Source organism: Brassica oleracea, chromosome C9 (genome assembly GCF_000695525.1).
Source record: "Brassica oleracea var. oleracea cultivar TO1000 chromosome C9, BOL, whole genome shotgun sequence".
Lineage (NCBI taxonomy): Eukaryota > Viridiplantae > Streptophyta > Magnoliopsida > Brassicales > Brassicaceae > Brassica > Brassica oleracea.
Genome location: NC_027756.1, coordinates 39,541,347 through 39,557,219, shown reverse-complemented (window position 1 = coordinate 39,557,219; position 15,873 = coordinate 39,541,347). Strand labels below are relative to the sequence as shown.

Here is a 15,873-nt window from a genome sequence, read left to right as displayed (position 1 = left end):
GGGAGATAATTACTAGAGAGAGAGAGAGAGAGAGTGTTTCTTTATATATATATAGGTAGGCGGCGTGAAGAAGAAGAAGGACAAATATTAAGAATTTAAGTTAAAAAAAAAAAAGATTGAAACATTTTTATGTTATAAAAACAAAATTAGACGATGAAAAAAATAGGATCTTTTGATTTATTTACTTATAAAAATAGGAGAACTGAAATACATTGTTGAAGTGAATTAAGTTAAGAGTCAATTAGCTGAATGTATATGGAGAAGTGGGTATTTAAGGTAAGTGGGTACAAGTTAAATTAAATTAAATTGAATTAAATGAGAAGAAAATAGGGAGGGAAGATGAGAAGAAGGAAGTAAAGATGCATGAAAATGGAAAGGTCTCTTGGGTCACAACTCATAAGTCTCTCTCTTACTTCTTTTGGGTACGTTTCTGTCCCTTTTTTCTTTCCTTTTATTTATTGGCTCTCTGTTCCTTCTTCTTCTCTCTATGTGTGTATAATTATATACATACACGTAAACATGTACACTCTTCTATACACGTTTTATAACGTATATTTCTACAAACACTTTAAAAGACTCTTTTGTACACACTCCATATTTAATTATGTTTCTAGTATATAAAATGAATCTTTGCAAGGTTTCTTTTTCTTTTTGCACAAATATTTAAATGTGAATGCTACGCAAAGTTTGAACAAAAAAATTCTTCTTATTGTGACTTGTGATCCATTATTGCTGGAGTTACATGCATTACGATAATTTTAGGGTTGACACTTGAACAAATTCAGAGATATGGCAAGTTATATTTTTAAACAAAGTATTAAAAATGAAATACTTGATGATTGATGTATTTTTTGTCAACAATATGTATTATAACAGTTTAGGTTTGCCACTTAGATAAAATTCACAAAACAATATAAAAATGGCTAAGAGATATGACAATTCGTATTTTTATTATTTATAAAACATTGTGAAATTGAGATATTTGACAACTCGTATTTTTTTCTTTCTCTTGTTTCATTTTCAACAACATGCATCATATCATTTTTGGGTTTGACACTTAAATAATATATACAAATCCGTATAAAATATGATTGAGGAATATGACATACATATTTTTATTTATTAAATATATATAGTATGCTATCTATAATTTATAACAAATGTATGTGTTACTTATAATTTAAACTTTCCATATCATTTAAACTTTTTTAAAAATCACTTTAAATATTTCATAAACTGAGTTGAAAGTAGAAACTAAATGAAAATCTGCTAATTATTATCCTAAATTCGATACCCATTAGATATAGATATTGATTTATCCCGTGTTCATGGCCACAATTCAAACTATTTCAGGTCATTCAGTTATAAATGAAAAGTTGAGCACTAAACAAATCAGAACTTTGAAAGAAGTTTTCGAAAAAGACTCGTAAACTGTTGCCTTTTACCTTAATTTCATCATCAACTTGGATCGTATTTACTTGCGGTGTTTCACCCTTTTAAGTAACAAAATATCGACATAATTTTAGATGAATTAGTAAATTCAGATACATTGAAGTTTTGAGAAACCCTTTTGTTTTGTTAATTGCTTGAGAAAAAAACTTAGGAATATACCCTACAAAAAGATAATTTTCGAATAACAATATCATAAGTAAAACGAGCTAAACAGACTCTTTAAAGTAATAATTAGATATTCTTTCAGATAATAATAATTTAAGAAAAACTATCAAATCATTCAGCCGTCATAAACAATTAAATAAATATTACTTTCTTGACAAAACGAACAAATAATAGCGAACAGTGACAAGCATCACTAGAAGTCTGAAACCCTAATTTGCGTAGCTCACAGTCTATCAATTTATTACGATTGAACATCTTCTCCATTGCCATGTGATTTGTACAAGCTAAAATGTTCTATTCATTTATCATATCAAAGATCAATTGTTTCAATCTGGATAACACGACCAAAACCTATATGGCTGTCGAGCCAATCAGATTCTAACTCTCGTTGTATGTGTTTTCATTGAGAGATTCGTGTTTGATTTTAGACATTAACAATTTCTTTTTACCACGGTCACATGATTTCTTCTTTTTTTTTTTTAGTTTGTTTTTCACATCTTGAGAATAATAGAAACAACTACCAATTCGACTTTAAATTTTAAAGGAAATATGGATAAATGAAACATAAGCAAGAAAAATCTTCTTTTTGAAACAAGCAAGAAAAATCTAATAAAACAGTTTCATATATATTCCATTTTCTTTTCCTTCGTTCTTGAATTTTACCATACAAATTGAGATATAATGTTCTCAACTGAGTGCTAGATTCTTTTCCACACACAAACCAATTGATCTTTAGAAAACTTGACACAGATTTATTATTTATAGTTATAATTTAACATAGGTTGGTTATCTATAGTTCGATTAATTCAATCTTAAATCATATTAAATTGATTTGAAGACTTCACTGGTAGTTTTTGCGTCGTCTGACTCTATTCTGATCATTACTAAACATAGAACCAAAAATATCAAAAAAAGTTATGCACAATCCCAAAGTGAAAAAGGTTATGAAGGATATGAGTCATAGTGCAACCCACTTGCAATTTTTATGTTATTATCGAGTTTGAAAATGCTCTAAACTTGCAAGGAATTTTTTCTCATCAATAACACCGTGTTGCTGGATTAAAACCAAATTAAAATAGCAAAGAAAGAAGCTTCAAGGAAGACAAGTAAGTAGCTCTCTTTCTCTCTCTCTCTTTCCCCCTTTAACTTGTTATCAACTTTAGGTTATGAAAAATAGAGTCGTCACAAATATAACTTAACACAAATATAACTTAACAATTTTTTCAAGTATGATTGACTCTAAAGTTGCTATACAAGTACATCAAAAATACTCTCAATTCTGTTATCAAAACTGTGGTTTTGTGAAAAAAGAATATGAACAAAACCACCAAAAAGGTTATGAAGATGAGAGTCAATGTGTAACCACTCTGCAGCTTTTAACGTATGATTTGACTTTGAAAATGTAGTTGTTTAGTATTTCTCTCCTCGACAAATAATTACTAGATAAAAGACTAATACCAAAATGTTGGAAACTTCTAGGAAGATCACTTTCTGTTTCTTCATCCACCAAACTGACATCTTGAAATAATGTAATAAACGAAAAATTATATACTGTCCGCATCACCAATGAGTGTATCACTAATATCTGTTGATCATGCCAACTTGCAAATCATGTAATCTTTTCTCGACGATGACGTGTTCATATATTCAAAGATTTGTTTTATTCTTGCTTTCAGAGAACACAGAAACCACATTATATGTTCATCAAGTCATCGGAAAAACATATGTTTCAGATCAGAAAATAAAGAATTTAGTCGTGGCTTTTGCTTCCTCAGAGACTACTCTGTTTAGAAGCCATAACCTGAAAATTCAAAAGACATCAGAAAAATGTTGCAGACGGTAAACGATGGTTCAAGAGGATTCCATAAAAAAAAAAGAACTATGACAAACCTGAATTATCCATGGGGTTACCAGCAGGAGCTGCTGATTCAGGCTCCTTGATCTCCACAACCACACAATCAGACATCAAGAATGTCTTAGCCACAGATGAAGCATGCTCTAAGCAACATCTCACAACCTTAAAGAAGAAGAAAAACACACTCGGTTAGCATGCAAAACCATAAGATCTCAATCTGCGATGAAGTAAGGATCTCTTCTCACTTTGGTTGGATCAATGATTCCTGCAGACATAAGATCTTCGTATTTGCCAGTTGCAGCGTTGTAACCGTGTTTAGGGTTGTCGCTAGAGAGTACCTTCACCCCAAACAAAAAAACAGCCATTTTCTTAGTTTTCTATAACAAAGACTCAAACACAAAAGAGAAAAACTAGACTAATCTCTCTCATCTATCTGCTTCTCTCTCGACACAAAAGAGAAAAAAAAAACCAGATCTCTGTGGCTCCGGCTCATCGGCGGCGCGTGAGCGTCCGTCCGACGCCGGGAGCCCTCCTCTTCTCCTTAATCCTCTCCTTTTCCTCTTTGCTTCTCTCTTGTGACCTTCACTTGCTCTGCTTTGCTTGCTGCTCTGTTCCAAGGGTTTCGCTTGAGACGTCTTCGCACGTGAGGAGCTCCGTCTCCGGTGTAGATTGCGAGGGTTGGAGCGACGGCGCGGGGTCTGTGTATTCTCAGGCTGAGGAGTCGGCTTTTAGGGCTGTGCAAGGGGCTCCTTTAACCCCTTGGAGGGCCGGTAGCGCGTGGACGCGGGTTGGAGTCTCGCCGTCGGTTTCTTCTGCAGTCTTCGGTCTGTCTTGGTCTCGACGAGCGATGGTTGTGTGGTGTCGGTTTTCTGTCCTTTCCTGGGCGTCTAGGTCAGGCGGGATCTGTAGTACTTGCGATTTGAGAGCTTCGGAGGTCCGTTTACTCGAAGGTGTTTGTAGCTCGTGTTGTCGGCGTGTGTCGGAGCACGCGGTGGTCTTGCGTGAAGTGCTGCTCCGGAGCGGTGTTGGAGGCGTCGTCCATGGCATCTCCAAGGCGATGTTGCGGCCTTCCTCTCAATCTTCCTCCCTCTTCCCGTCTATTCGGTGTCGACAAGCGGAGCGTGTCGACTTGCTCCTGCTTGGTCTCACTCCTGCTTGTGTTTGTTCAAGCTTCATCCTTGCCACACGTTGCTGCTTTAGGCGTCAAGAACTTACCTTTACCCGGTTCTCGGAGGAGGCGACCTTCGAGGGTCTCTGTTTGTCAGCGGAGTCTCCTCATCCTTCGGTGGCTTGGTCGGTGGAGGCGGCACTTCCCAGCGCCGTGAGTTTGTTGAGCTCATGGTGGTGTTGCTTCTCTAACGTTTTTGCAGGTCTTGGAGTGTCTTCGGCTTCGTTTAGTTGCGACTGGATCAAGTCCGTCTTTTGGCGTCATAGAAGTCTTGCACAGCGAGTTAGGAGCGTTTTTCACTTGGTATGGCTTCTAATTCCTACTTCTATTTTCGTCTGCGCGCTCATTGTTGGTGAAAGTTATGAGCCCAAAGAGATCTCCGAGAGCTAGCTACTTCGGGAATGACATGGAAGTTCCCGGCATTCGAGGTAACGAGGAGAACCTCACGGTTCCATGGTCATCGTTTTCGGTGAGAACAGCAATCGGGTCTTAGGAATTTTAAAATCATGCTACCGGAACGTGCCGGGTTTAGTGGGTGGGCGAACGTAGTTTGTAATACATTGACTTAGGAGCTTTTGTTCAATTTGGGCTTGTAACCGGATCTAAAATTCTCATTCTCTGGTTGAATTAAATGTATCTATTAAAAAAAAAAAAAATTAAAAAAAAGACTCAAACTTCCAATCTGCATAAAGATGATGTTCAACATTGTTTACCTTTTCGCTGACAACGCTACCATTAACACCAGCGTTCTTGGCGATTAACTTCAATGGGTAACTCAATGCTTTCTTAACAATCTCAGCTCCAACCTGAATGTTACAATGATCGCAGAAACAGTGTTATAACCAAGAACTCATTCATATGATTACTGCTGTGAACCTTGAATAGACTAACCTTTTCTTCATCGTTTGCTAGAGTCGCTTTAATGGCATCCACTTTTGCTGCAAGTCTTAGCAGAGTGCATCCACCTCCAACAACAATACCTTCTTCCACAGCCGCCTAATTTTATCAAAGGTTCAACGAGTTAGTCCCACCATATAAAACACATCAAGATTCTTTGCTTAGAGATAATGTTACTACCTTTGTAGCATTAAGAGCATCATCAACTCTCAATTTCTTCTCCTTAAGCTCTGTCTCAGTTTGTGCTCCAACCTAAACATATATGTACAACATTGTAGTTAACGCTTTTTGTACCAATGTGAATGACTTTTTAGTATCTTTTTTACCTGGATTACAGCAACACCGCCTGATAATTTAGCGATTCTCTCATTAAGCTTTTCCTTCTCATAGTCTTGTTCAGCAGCCTACACAAAACACACAGAGAGACTTGACATTAATAAGCAAAATAAAACTAACAAGAGATAAACACTTCATTTTGCTTTTTGAGATGTACCTCGATAAGATTCTTGATCTGTTCAACTCTCTTCTTCACAACTTCTTCAGTACTTCCATCACCAACAATAGTCGTAGTGTCTTTTGTGAGAACCACTTTACCAGCATTACCCAAAACCTCTGGTCCAACTTTCTCCAACTGAAGCCCAACCTCTTCCCTAATTACAGTAGCTATAAAGAGGGGAAACAAACGCCGCAACTTTAGAAACTACACAGTAGTAATAAAAGGATGGTTTAGTGATTTGGTGTCTCACCTCCTGTAAGAGCAGCAATGTCATCAAGGTACTGACTCTTCCTCTCTCCAAACCCAGGAGCTTTTAAAGCAGCAATCTTTATAGTACCACGAAGCTTGTTAACAACAAGAGTCGCTAATGGCTCTTGCTCGATGTCTTCAGCAATGATCAGAAGCGGGTATCCACCTTTGATAGCATCTTCAAGAATACTGATAATGTCTCTAGCATTTGTTATTGTCTTGTCAACAAGAAACAACTGCACCAATCAAGAAGAGACTATTATTAAAATCCTGCGGTTGTTAATCAGCTAAATAAACAATAGTTATAATACCTTGCAGTTCTCGTATTCAGCACACATTTTCTCACTATCAGTGACAAAGTAAGGAGAAATGTAGCCACGATCGAATTGCATCCCTTCAACAACGTAGAGACTGTTCTCTGCGCTTTTTCCTTCTTCCAGAGTGACAACGCCTTTACGGCCAACTTTAGCCATTGCTTCCGCAATCATGTTGCCTACTTCGTAGTTGTTTCCTGCACTTACAGCTGCTACATCTGCGAGTTCACTATCTTCGACCTACAAAGCCAAAAGTTTTGTTCTTAGAGCACAATGAAACAGAGCAATGACCAAGAGAATCTGACTAGAGTATTGAGGAGATACCTCTTTTGACATCTTCTTCAACTCGGCGACAAGAGCCTTGGTGGTTTTCTCGATTCCTCTGGTAATCAAAACCGGGTTTGCACCAGCAGCCACCACCTGCAGATTTCGATTTAAACATCACATTTTAATCAAACATTGATGCGTTAAATTCACAAGGAGTACAAACCTTGACACCTTCAGCGATGAGACCTTGCGCAAGAACAACGGAAGTCGTCGTTCCATCACCAGCTAAGTCATTAGTCTTGGAAGCAGCTTGTCTCACTAGCTTAGCACCAATGTTCTCAACTGGATCCTCAAGCTCAACCTAACCAAAACAACACAACAAAATCTTTAAAAGCAAATATAAAAGAAGAACAAAGTCTATCTACTACATCATTACCTCTCTAGCAACTGTAACACCGTCATTAACGATCCTCGGAGAACCGTATTTGCTTTCAAGAACAACGTTTCTCCCTTTAGGACCTAATGTAACTCCAACAAGATCCGCAAGTTTGTTCACACCAGCCTAACACCAACGAAACACACTCATCATCATTAACGAATCAAGAAAGCTAAACACACTCGGTGAAACATAATCTCACTAGACTCTCACTTGAAGCTTCTTAATAGCAGTCCCGTCTTTATTGAAATGCAACTGCTTAGCCGCGTAGATTTTGGGGAACCTCGCTTTCCTCTGAGCAAAAGCTTGACTCTTTCCAAAAGGGTTCGTCGAGACCGAAACAAGAGATGATAATCTGTTCGAAGGAGGAGCCAAAGATGAGCCCAGTGAAGACGTTGCGCTGAAAGCTGAAGCCATGGTTTGGTTTCACTCTCTGCAGAAAACAATGACCAAAAACAAATCAAAGATTAAAACTTTATTGATTCCACTGATCTAAGAAAGAAGACTATTGAACTTTGTAATCATCGACGAGCTAATCAAAAAGGGTATCTGAAAAGAAACAACTTTCTACCAACACTCGAACAAACAGATATCTAAAAAGATCAAACGATGAGTAAAACTTAGCACTTACTGAGACTGAGAGAGAGTGTGCGTGACGAAAACTATGCGACTTGCGTTTATTATTATTCGATGGTTTTCGTTTTGTGATCGCGTCTTCGAGGTCTGTGGTTGAATCTGAGCCGTTGGATCGGTTATTCACCAAAAGCAATGAACTTCGAATCCTCTAGAACTTTTATTAAACCCTAAAACCCCCACCAACTCTACACTACACTACACTACACTACACGTGCGAGCTACTTGTGAACACTTCCATCATTTCTGTCACGTGCGGAAATTGAATTATAACACTGTATTGGGCTTTTTTTTAAAGTAGGCCCATTTTAGTGGATAATGATGGAAACATTAAAGACAGGACACGTCGATTTTAATCTGGTCATTACGGTTACGCTTTCATTTAGGAAGGTTAATATTTTCTTCTTAATTAGTTGAATTGTATATTATGGTATTTACTGTTACCACATTCTTCATGATATATGACTATAGATAAGATTTTTATCTATATATTGCTCCATTGCCGAAATAAATCAAATTTTCATCGTTATCTCATTTTTCTATTTAAATACACATACGGGGACCGTAACGATAAGATCAAGAAGCAATAATGAAAAAACAAATCTTTTGTCAGTTTCTAGTCGTATGCATGCTGTTGTGGTCATCTCAAATTCAGGGAAATAGATGTGATGATTCAGGCATCCAAGCTCTAATGGCTTGTGGATATTCTATCGCCAAGGAGCTGTCATCTCCTCCGAAACCATTAGATGGTTGTTGCACCGCTGTCCGAATCATTGGGATGAAATGCGTCTGCGAAATCATCAATAAGGAAATCGAATCCGCCATTGATATGCAAAAGCTCGTCAATGTTGCTTCTGCTTGTGGCCGTCCACTTGCTCCTCATTCACAATGCGGAAGTAAGTCCTAACGTAACCCACTATTTTTTCGATTTTATTTTATTTTTTATTTTTTAAAACACCCTTTTATTTTATTTATTTGAGTTTTAGAATTACCTTAAAATAAAACAATCTTTTTAATCTGCCTCACTGCTATAAAAAAATATATGATGAATATGTAACTCAATGGGGTTAAATGAATCCAAAACAACAATTCAAAGCCTTACAACCAAAACTCATATGTATATATATGTATATCACTAGTTGTCCAAAACATCACTATTGAATTTTAGCAAAAACAAATCATCACATATTGAAATACAAATTATATTTTACGTTGTAGTAACCTCGTCGTCTCTAGTAACCGAATATCACTAGTAGATATTTTTTTTGATATTTTATAGATTATAAGTTTGATTTACTTGTGATTTCTTCTCTTTTTCAGGTTACCTAGTTCCCGGTGTTGCATGATGAATGAAACTTGCATAAGCTAATGTGGATTTCTTTAAATACTTATGCTAAATAAATCTAAACTATTAAAAGTAAACTTAACCCTAATTTTTCTCTAATATTTACAGCCACTAGAATTAACTCTACAATTTTACTTCATAGACTTTAACGGCATAAGAAGCCCATTAACTTTTTTGCATACCAACGACTTCTTTTGTATTTCGCATTAATAACAATAATAACAAACTCCTAAATTTAAGGTATGCCATTAAAAACTACCTATTAATAACAATAGTAAAGATACCTGCAAAACAAGTTTTACAATACTGCACGTTGTAGAATTTTATTATATTCCTACAATGTATATCATTCACTTGCACCATATATATTTAATAAGAATAACTTATGTAATTTATGCCGACAAAAAACTTATGTAATTTAGAACTTTGATTTTTTATCACCATAAAATACACTATTAAATATTAACAATTTAGGGGTGGGCAAAAAAATCAAACCAAACCGAACCAAACCAAAACAATTCATTGGAATCCAAACTAAACCAAAATATATGTTTAAATCATTTGGTTGAAGATTTTATCAACCCAAATAGTTCGGTTAGGTTCGGTTTTAAAACAAACCAAAAAATTAAAGTGTTTTAATTAGATTAATTAAATAAAATAATAATATTAAGATTTAATATATTTAACCATTTAACATAAACAACTAAATATAATTTATACATTTTACATTTAAATGACTGCAATCCAACCAAAGTACATGTCTAAACCATTTGGTTCAAAATTTATCAACCCAAATGGTTCGGTTTGGTTTAGTTAACTAAACCGAATCAAACCGAAATGTGTTTAATTAAATTTATTAAATATATTAATAATAGTAATCTTTATTATATTTAACCATTTAACATAAACAAGTAAACATAATTTTATACATTTTACTTCTAAATGAATAGGATAAACACAATTAAAAATAAAATAAGAAAATATGAATCTCATACATTAATATCAAAACCAAAAAATTACATAAGATATCTATATTATTAAAACTGAAGTAACTTTTAAAACTAACTATTCTTTTATCATAATAATTAAAACTTCCGCCATTGACTTAATAATTATTACTTTAACTATAAATCATTTATTTTGTTAAATTATTCTCCAACCAAACTTTAAATTATTTTATAATCGGAATATGCTCTAATCAATTTTTACAAATCATTTTAACTCACTATAAATCATTTTTAGATTATTCTCTCCGAAAAATTACCATTTTTCTTTAACGGGAATATTCTCTAATCAATTTGACAAAAATATTTATTTAAAATGTGACATACAAACTTTAAATATTATATATGTATATTATTATTTCTTTTCACATACAAAATATAAGTTATAAATATTCTATTAAAACATATAAAATTATTTTTCAAATATTTTTAAATAATTGGATGATTAATATTAGGTGAAATTATATGTTTACCACTTTTCATTTTTACCACCACTAAAGAGACATTTTCAAAAATATCTTCTTCATAAAGTGGCAAATGACTCTTATGCCCACGTTCTTTATATATATAATAAATAAATATTTAAATAAATAAAAATCTAAAAAAATAAGAATAATTTTTTTAATTTTTTTCTGAATTATACTATTTCGAAATTCAAACCCTAAACCCTAAAACTCAACTCTAAACCCTAAACCATCAATCCTAAACCCTATTTTTTTATATACGAATCCTAAACCCTAAACCATCAATCCTAAACCCTTTTTTTTTTTAAATAAACCCTAAACCCCGAAACATCAACTCTAAACCCTAAACCCTAAACCTTCAACTCTAAACCCTAAACCCTAAACCTTCAACTCTAAACCCTAAACCCTAAACCTTCAACTCTAAACCCTAAACCCTAAACCTTCAACTCTAAACCCTAAACCCTAAACCTTCAACTCTAAACCCTAAACCCTAAACCTTCAACTCTAAACCCTAAACCCTAAACCTTCAACTCTAAACCCTAAACCCTAAACCTTCAACTCTAAACCCTAAACCCTAAACCCTAAACCTTCAACTCTAAACCTTAAACCCTAAATCCTAAACCCTAAAACCCTAGACTTGATGTTTTAGGGTTTAGATTTGAAGATTTAGGGTTTAGAGTTTACGTTTAGGGTTTAGAGTTGATGTTTTAGGGTTTAGATTTGAAGGTTTAGGGTTTTAGGGTTTAGGGTTCGAATTTCAAAAAAATATAAGGTTTAGGGTTTAGGATTTACATTTAGGGTTTAGAGTTAATATTTTAGGTTTTTGATTTGAAGGTTTAGGGTTTAGGGTTTAGAGTTGATGTTTCGGAGTTTAGGGTTTAGAGTTGATGTTTCATGGTTTAGGGTTTAGAGTTGATGATGTAGGGTTTAAAGTTGATGTTTTAAGTTTAGATTTAGGGTTTAGGGTTTACGTTTAGGGTTTAGAGTTGATGTTTTAGGGTTTAGATTTGAAGTTTTAGGGTTTAGGGTTTAGAGTTGATGTTTCGGGGTTTAGGGTTTAGAGTTGATGTTCCACGGTTTAGGGTTTAGAGTTGATGGTTTAGTGTTTAGAGTTGATGTTTTAAGTTTAGATTAGTTAACCTTATGTTTTTTTTTGTCAAAGGTAATCAAAAGGTTATAAATGTCTTTTACCCTTCATTAAAGATGAGAGTAAAAGTGATTAGTATAAACATGAAAAGTGGTACTTTGAAAATAGTATTTTTGGCAATTTCCCTTAATATTATTCATACATATCTATTTAAATTATAAAAATAAAATAATAAATTTTTATGAAAACCATTTTCCTCAAAATTAAACATAGAAAAAATGATTTGGCTTATAAAAGACCTAGAAACAAATCTATCTATTTTATTAAAGCAGAAGTGAATTATTTGACATATATTTTGTTATGGAAAAGATTATTAAAAATATAAACATACTAATTGGTATTTTATTTTATAAATAAATACATAAGAACTGTTAATGTAATTAAAATTACTTACTGGCGAATATGTTATATAAATTATCATTTTGATTGGTTTAGTATCCAACCAAAATATAAGCAACCTATAAATTACAGACAATTAAAAACCGTCGATGTATCACAAATGTATTACAAATCGAAAATTAACATTCTTATGAAGCACATATGTGCAACCATTACATTTTTGTAATGTAAAAAAAGTTTATACGTTAATTTTATTAAAATAAATACCCGTGCGGGTGCACGGTCAAGCTCTAGTTATAGATATATGGAAATACACTAGTAATTTGAAGACCATTCCCTATTTTCTATCTTATTCTTGGTACTTGGTACGGCTTAGTCAATAATCGATAACTCAATATTGCTAAAGTATGCCTCCAAAACAATTACTCTGTTTTTTCATACATAGAAAGCCCAACATACGATGGATGATGAATCCATCCTCATCAGGAGCAGATAACAGAGGATGATCAAAAGGTGGTTATCACAGACTCACGAGGCCGTTTATAAATAAAAGTGGACACGATTTGAAAAGGTTTTGAGAGGTGGAGCTTCAATTTAAGTATGATTCTTCGATAGTTTGGAGGTTAATAATCACTCTCAAGCACTTACACGAGTACAAACCCTAGCTGCACTATAAACTTTACCTGGCCGACACAAATAACCTTTGTTAGGAGCACAATGAGAATCCTCCGAACAAATACAAAGCCCTTCCAATGCACATCCTTGTTTCACAACCGTCACGTTTCCTTTTAACCCTAGAATCTGATCGGTCCATTCTGTAGAAAACAACCCCGAGGGATCCAATCTCTCCTTTACTTTCAGAAACAAGTTTGCGTTCTTGTACTTCTTAATGACACCATCAAACGCTATGTTCCTATTCTTTCCCCAATGTGGCAAAGCATTGTACTTCAAGAGCGCCATTTGCTCGATCTCTTCAATATAATCCTCGTAGAGACGGGGTGTCAAAGGATCATCTTTGCTTCTGTAGTAAGTTAGGTCAAAGTCTAAAGCTTTTTCTTCCTTCCCAAGAAAGGCAGGAGAGGATGTGACATATCGCATTAAAATGCCGTTGTTGAGTTCAAGGACGCAGAGAGATTTAGGTTCGATCTTTACAAGAGCTTTGATGTCTTTTATGAAAGCTTTGACTCGCGCAAGAGGAACACTAAATGTTGTTTGATGAAAGAATTGGCCTTTTATCCGCGGATCCCACGGACAAGCCGTGATCAGTCCATTCTGATGACTGTCTAGACATGAACCGGAAGACATCATACGGTCTTGGCTTCCGACAGCCGGATAGCCTGTAAATATAAAGCCTGCGATGGATGCATAAAAACATAATTAAGAATCTTATATATATGAAAACAATCAAGAGATGTAGATGATTGTACCATTATTGGTCACACCGAACGCGATTCTTAACAAAAAGGATGATAGTTGTCTTGCTCTCACACACTTTCCGTTTGCTTCTCCAGACAACTCGTCACTCTCCTCTGCATATCATGAACCAAAAACATATAAGAAGCGGCATAGTTAACCATGTAAACATATATAATTGAGAAAACAAAGAATTAACCTAAGGATCTGACGAAGGCAACGATCAAAGAGACTTGTGAACGGAATGGGAAGAAACTGAACACGCCATCTCCCGAAACGTTTGTCGGAACTCGGTCATCAATTCTATACACAACTTTTCCTTGGCTTGGTAACCATAATAAGTCCGCAAATTCGTGTTGTCTACCAAAAGTCAAGGCTTGATCTTCCATGTCGGTATCGTTTCTCACAACATACGTCAAGGATCTCTTGAACATTGGTTCCAATTTGAAAGTTACCTGTCCAAATATACAAAAAGAAATAAAATGTACATATTTGTAGCACAAAAAAGAATATATAATTCGTATTTTAAACATACATACCTGAGATATAACACCAAGAACTCCTAAAGAAACTGTGGCTGCATTAAATTCTTCAGGGTTCATAGTCTCACTAAGAACCCGAACCTTCACATACCCGTCAGAAACGGAACCGGGACTCACGATGCTTATCTCGGTCACGTAATCATGGACGGCACTTCCGTTACCCCACAACGAACTACCGTGAGCACCCGTCCCCATCATCCCTCCAACCGTTAGTCCCCACCAGTACGGTGCGTACGGTAACGCCAGCTCCAACTTGGCCGCTTCTTCTATCAGCTCCCTTAGCGTCACGCCGCTCTCAACCGTTAAAGTCTTGGCCTTGGGATCGGTTCTCACCACATGGTTTAGAAATTTGGTGCTTATTAGAATCCCGTCCTTTACGTCAGTGCAGACCAGCTTTGGGATGCTGTGAGAGTACCGAGTCACAACCCTCATCTTTTGGCCGGCTCTAGTGGCTGCAGCCACCACAGAGACGAGCTCAGCCTCGGTTCTTGGGTACTCCACCTTTGCAGCTTCGCATATGGAGCGGTCAGGAAATGCTCCATACGAATTCGTAACCGTGCATATTGTGTTCCCAGACTTGCACTTGACCGGATCATCTGGAGGAGTTGAGGAAGCGAATGTGACAAGACAAAAGATCACACACAGCCAAAATGCCATTTTCTTGAAGAAACTTTTTAGAACTGGCATTTGCAAGGGAAATATCTTTTTCTTTTTCTTTTTTGTTTATGAAATTATTCAAGGGAAACGTTTCGGCATTGTTTCATTTATATCTTACTTATAGTTTCGATTTATCATCATCACATGGTATAAAGAGCGACCTGTAATGTGAGCTTCTGTGGTATGTATTATGTGACATCAAATTATTTCAGTATAATTCTGCAAAGAAACATTAAATGAAATTCAGAGATGTTTAGGTAGAATCTGGACCTAGCTATATTATGGGACTTTTTTGGGGTAATTACATCATACAGTTACTCTTCTGAAAATGATATGATAAGATTTGACGTATACTACAAACAATTACCTAGCGCTTAAACAAAATTCGATAAAATGTTGAAAATTAAGAGACTTTTGTAGACCTCTATAACTCTGGTTTTTGTGGGTGAAATAAATGGCACATGGTTTCTAGTTTGGCTAACATAATTCTGAAATGGAGATTTACCATAAATATCCCAGCTCAACACGCATTCACATTGTACAATGAAAACTGATTCGCATTTACACGGAAAATAGGTAATAATCCGCGTTTTGCGCGGAATGTGATTATTATTATTTTTAATAGACACACATTAAATCTGTTTAATCTGGATATCGGTTCAGTTTTAAGTTATTTTTTTTTGTTTTTAATCTCCTAAAATATAACTATTATTTTAAATTAATATTTATTTTGGTTTATTCGGTTAGAATGTTTGATTTTTTAGTTTTTTTGGTAAAAACCAAAAATTACTATTATTTGTTTATTCTCATGTTATGAATTTTAGATAGTTTCATATCATAGTTTGTACACGGATAATAGTTCAAGAAAATGAAAAGAAAATTATTAACACAAATCATTTCACTACAATTTAGTCAGTAGTGAAAAAAGCATTAAGAAAAAAACATTTCAACTTCCAAAAAAAATAGATACTTCAGTTGTGATAAATACTTAGTCACAAGGTGCTCACATCAAGGTGCACATGTATGTGTA

General features: G+C 34.9%; 3 protein-coding genes across 4 annotated transcripts; 1 reads left to right on the top strand and 2 right to left on the bottom strand.

The window, feature by feature from the left end:
- Positions 1-3,261: 3,261 nt before the first annotated feature.
- Positions 3,262-8,096, bottom strand: LOC106318604 (chaperonin 60 subunit beta 3, chloroplastic). Of its 2 annotated transcripts, none has more exons than XM_013756651.1 (15): positions 7,931-8,096; positions 7,513-7,732; positions 7,300-7,425; positions 7,087-7,224; positions 6,921-7,016; positions 6,594-6,836; positions 6,284-6,518; positions 6,031-6,200; positions 5,864-5,941; positions 5,718-5,789; positions 5,532-5,636; positions 5,354-5,446; positions 3,718-3,810; positions 3,508-3,634; positions 3,262-3,418 (listed from the first exon to the last, which is right to left on the bottom strand). In XM_013756651.1, the coding sequence occupies exons 2-15, from the start codon at positions 7,714-7,716 to the stop codon at positions 3,405-3,407; spliced, it is 1,794 nt and encodes a 597-aa protein (XP_013612105.1). In that variant the 5' UTR covers positions 7,717-7,732; positions 7,931-8,096; the 3' UTR covers positions 3,262-3,404. The 2 variants fall into 2 exon arrangements, with proteins under 2 accessions (XP_013612105.1, XP_013612106.1); XM_013756652.1 differs by lacking the exon at positions 7,931-8,096 and adding an exon at positions 7,871-7,890.
- Positions 8,097-8,521: 425 nt separating this feature from the next.
- On the top strand, positions 8,522-9,345 carry LOC106318606. The gene is made up of 2 exons (XM_013756654.1): positions 8,522-8,828; positions 9,253-9,345. Exons 1-2 carry the CDS (start codon positions 8,522-8,524, stop codon positions 9,276-9,278), a joined length of 333 nt encoding a protein of 110 aa, XP_013612108.1. The 3' UTR covers positions 9,279-9,345.
- A 3,479-nt stretch (positions 9,346-12,824) lies between these two features.
- On the bottom strand, positions 12,825-14,885 carry LOC106318605 (probable L-gulonolactone oxidase 4). Its single transcript, XM_013756653.1, has 4 exons — positions 14,184-14,885; positions 13,844-14,099; positions 13,659-13,760; positions 12,825-13,583 (listed from the first exon to the last, which is right to left on the bottom strand). The coding sequence occupies exons 1-4, from the start codon at positions 14,871-14,873 to the stop codon at positions 12,868-12,870; spliced, it is 1,764 nt and encodes a 587-aa protein (XP_013612107.1). The 5' UTR covers positions 14,874-14,885; the 3' UTR covers positions 12,825-12,867.
- Between the last annotated feature and the right edge of the window lie 988 nt (positions 14,886-15,873).